Consider the following 2,061-nt stretch of genomic DNA (forward strand, 5'->3'; position numbering starts at 1 on the left):
CCCCCGTGCCGAGCTGCAGGATAGGTGGGCGTGCGGCAGGGGCCAGCCGCACTGCCAGCTCCTTCTTGGCCGCTGTCACCTCGGAAGCGGAGTGGAGGTCGTTTTCTGTTACCGCATTGATTACTTTGTTAATCAAATGTCTTAGAAATAGGAACCTGGGAGAGTCCTGAAGTGAGTGGTGTTCAGCCGCTGCCTAGGACGTTTCACACCTCCTCAGCAGCTATAGGAGACTGTCTGTACGTGTTCGGAGGGGGAGATAAAGGAGCAGAACCAGTCAAGGACCAGCAGCTTCACGTGTTTGACACAGGTACCTCTGATAACCGGAAGGGCTGTTATGCCAAATGGCGAAATCCATCTGCTGCTGAATGGGAGATCTGTGTCTCAGAATCAGTCAAAGCCATGGAAGTATTGGGCCCCTGCTTTGGCTACAGGTCTAAACAGATGGGTGGATGTTTCTTACCGTTGACATGCACTTACCTGTATGTCGTCACTGGGACTTTGGGCCAAAATGGCAGTGTAAAGCTCTGGGCTGTCATGTTTGCCCAACAGCTGGTTCCTTTCTGTGGTGGCATCGCCCTGGGCTGCTCGTGTACTGCCAGAGCTGTCCTGTTCGTTGTTGCAGTCCTGTGTGCACCAGAAGGGGTTTGCTTTCCAGTTTGAATTAATCTTTCCTGCTACTGGTGACCCAAAGAGCACACAGAGCTCCATGGGAGGACTTGTCTGCGCTTTATGATACGGCATTAACTCAACTCTGACCCCCCTGGAGGTGCTTCCTTAGGAAGCCTCAGCAGGGCCCTGGGGTCGCTGGTTTTAGAGCATCCAGAGTTTTCTTCCTAATGCACGTGTGCTCCCATTTTCAGCCACCATGACCTGGTCCCAGCCAGATACTCATGGGGATCCCCCCTCTCCTCGGCATGGACACATTGTGGTTGCAGTTGGGACCAAACTCTTCATCCATGGAGGTTTAGCTGGTGATGTTTTTTACAATGATCTGTTCTGCATTGATATAAGTAAGTACGGATGTAGGTGCTGTAGAGCAATAGCTGTTGTGTGATGTGTTTTGATTTTCGGGGCCTTTTTTCTAAAAGATCATTTCTTAAGTGCTTAAAATACTACCCTGTTTGTTTAAAACAACAAAACTTGTGGGTGTTTTAGAATGCATAACCACAGATGATTAATTTTTTTTTCCAACAGATGAGATGAGGTGGGTTAAGATACCGGCCACTGGTGACATCCCGGGAGGACGGGCATCCCACTCATCAGCTGTGTTTAAAGACCACTTGTACATTTTTGGTGGAATAGGTCCAGATGGGACACTAGATACCACGTACAAGTATCACATAGGTAGGGAGACTTCTCAGCTGTGTAATGGTGAATGGCGGTCTCTTGGAAAATGCCTCACCCCCTCAGCTCCTGGCCTTCACCTCCATAGCAGTTATCATTGCAGTGGAGTTACACCAGTACAAGACTAAATGCTCTATAATGTTGAAAACTAGTCTAGTTAATGATGTCACTGTCTCAGTATGCTTTTTAAGCCTGTGAAGCTACATTTAAAGATGTGTATGTGTATCTTTGCACTGCAGAGAAGCAGCAGTGGACGCTCCTGCAGTTTGAATCCCCTCTGCCCGCTGGGAGGCTGGACCACGCCATGTGTGTCATTCCCTGGCACGCTGGCAAGAGTGGAGACGCGGGAGCTGTCACCTGGGAAGACGAAGCTGGGAATGAGTCGACTGTGTCAGCGGGTGACACAGCTGAGCCCCTCCAGAAGAGCCCAAAGGAGGAGGGGTGCGCTGAAGACACAGTCGTGCATCTCCTGCTAGTATTTGGTGGGATGGACATGCAGGGGGAAATACACAGGGACTGTGTTGTCAGTCTGATCGAGTAGCAGAGCTGTGGTCCTGCACAGCACCAACCTTCTCTATGCAGCTTTTATAGTACTGTTGGATTAAGTTAATTCTTTCCAATAAACAAATTCTTGCCCTCAGATGACACTGTGCTAACACACCCCCTGAGATACAGCTGCTGTCTCTATGCAGTCCTGCAGACAGGGTAAAGCATTCC

At 49.7% G+C, this 2,061-nt stretch overlaps 2 protein-coding genes across 2 annotated transcripts in view; one reads left to right on the plus strand and one right to left on the minus strand.

Annotated features, from left to right (window-relative positions):
- Window positions 1-117, minus strand: part of PPP6C (protein phosphatase 6, catalytic subunit) — a 5,152-nt gene extending 5,035 nt beyond the window's left edge. Inside the window, exons 1-2 of the mRNA XM_009892364.1 lie at window positions 113-117; window positions 10-13 (exon numbers count right to left, since the gene is read on the minus strand). Of these exons, the coding sequence (XP_009890666.1) occupies window positions 10-13; window positions 113-117 (9 nt within the window). The remainder of the gene's footprint in view (window positions 1-9; window positions 14-112) is intronic.
- A 24-nt stretch (window positions 118-141) lies between these two features.
- Window positions 142-1,885, plus strand: RABEPK (Rab9 effector protein with kelch motifs; the record flags this gene model as incomplete). Its single annotated transcript, XM_009892366.1, has 4 exons — window positions 142-307; window positions 861-1,010; window positions 1,195-1,344; window positions 1,584-1,885. Coding segments are annotated over 4 exons (768 nt in total), but the record flags the coding sequence as incomplete, so codon positions are not given.
- Window positions 1,886-2,061: the final 176 nt, after the last annotated feature.

This window comes from Charadrius vociferus, unplaced genomic scaffold, assembly GCF_000708025.1.
Source record: "Charadrius vociferus isolate BGI_N301 unplaced genomic scaffold, ASM70802v2 scaffold549, whole genome shotgun sequence".
NCBI classification, from domain to species: domain Eukaryota; kingdom Metazoa; phylum Chordata; class Aves; order Charadriiformes; family Charadriidae; genus Charadrius; species Charadrius vociferus.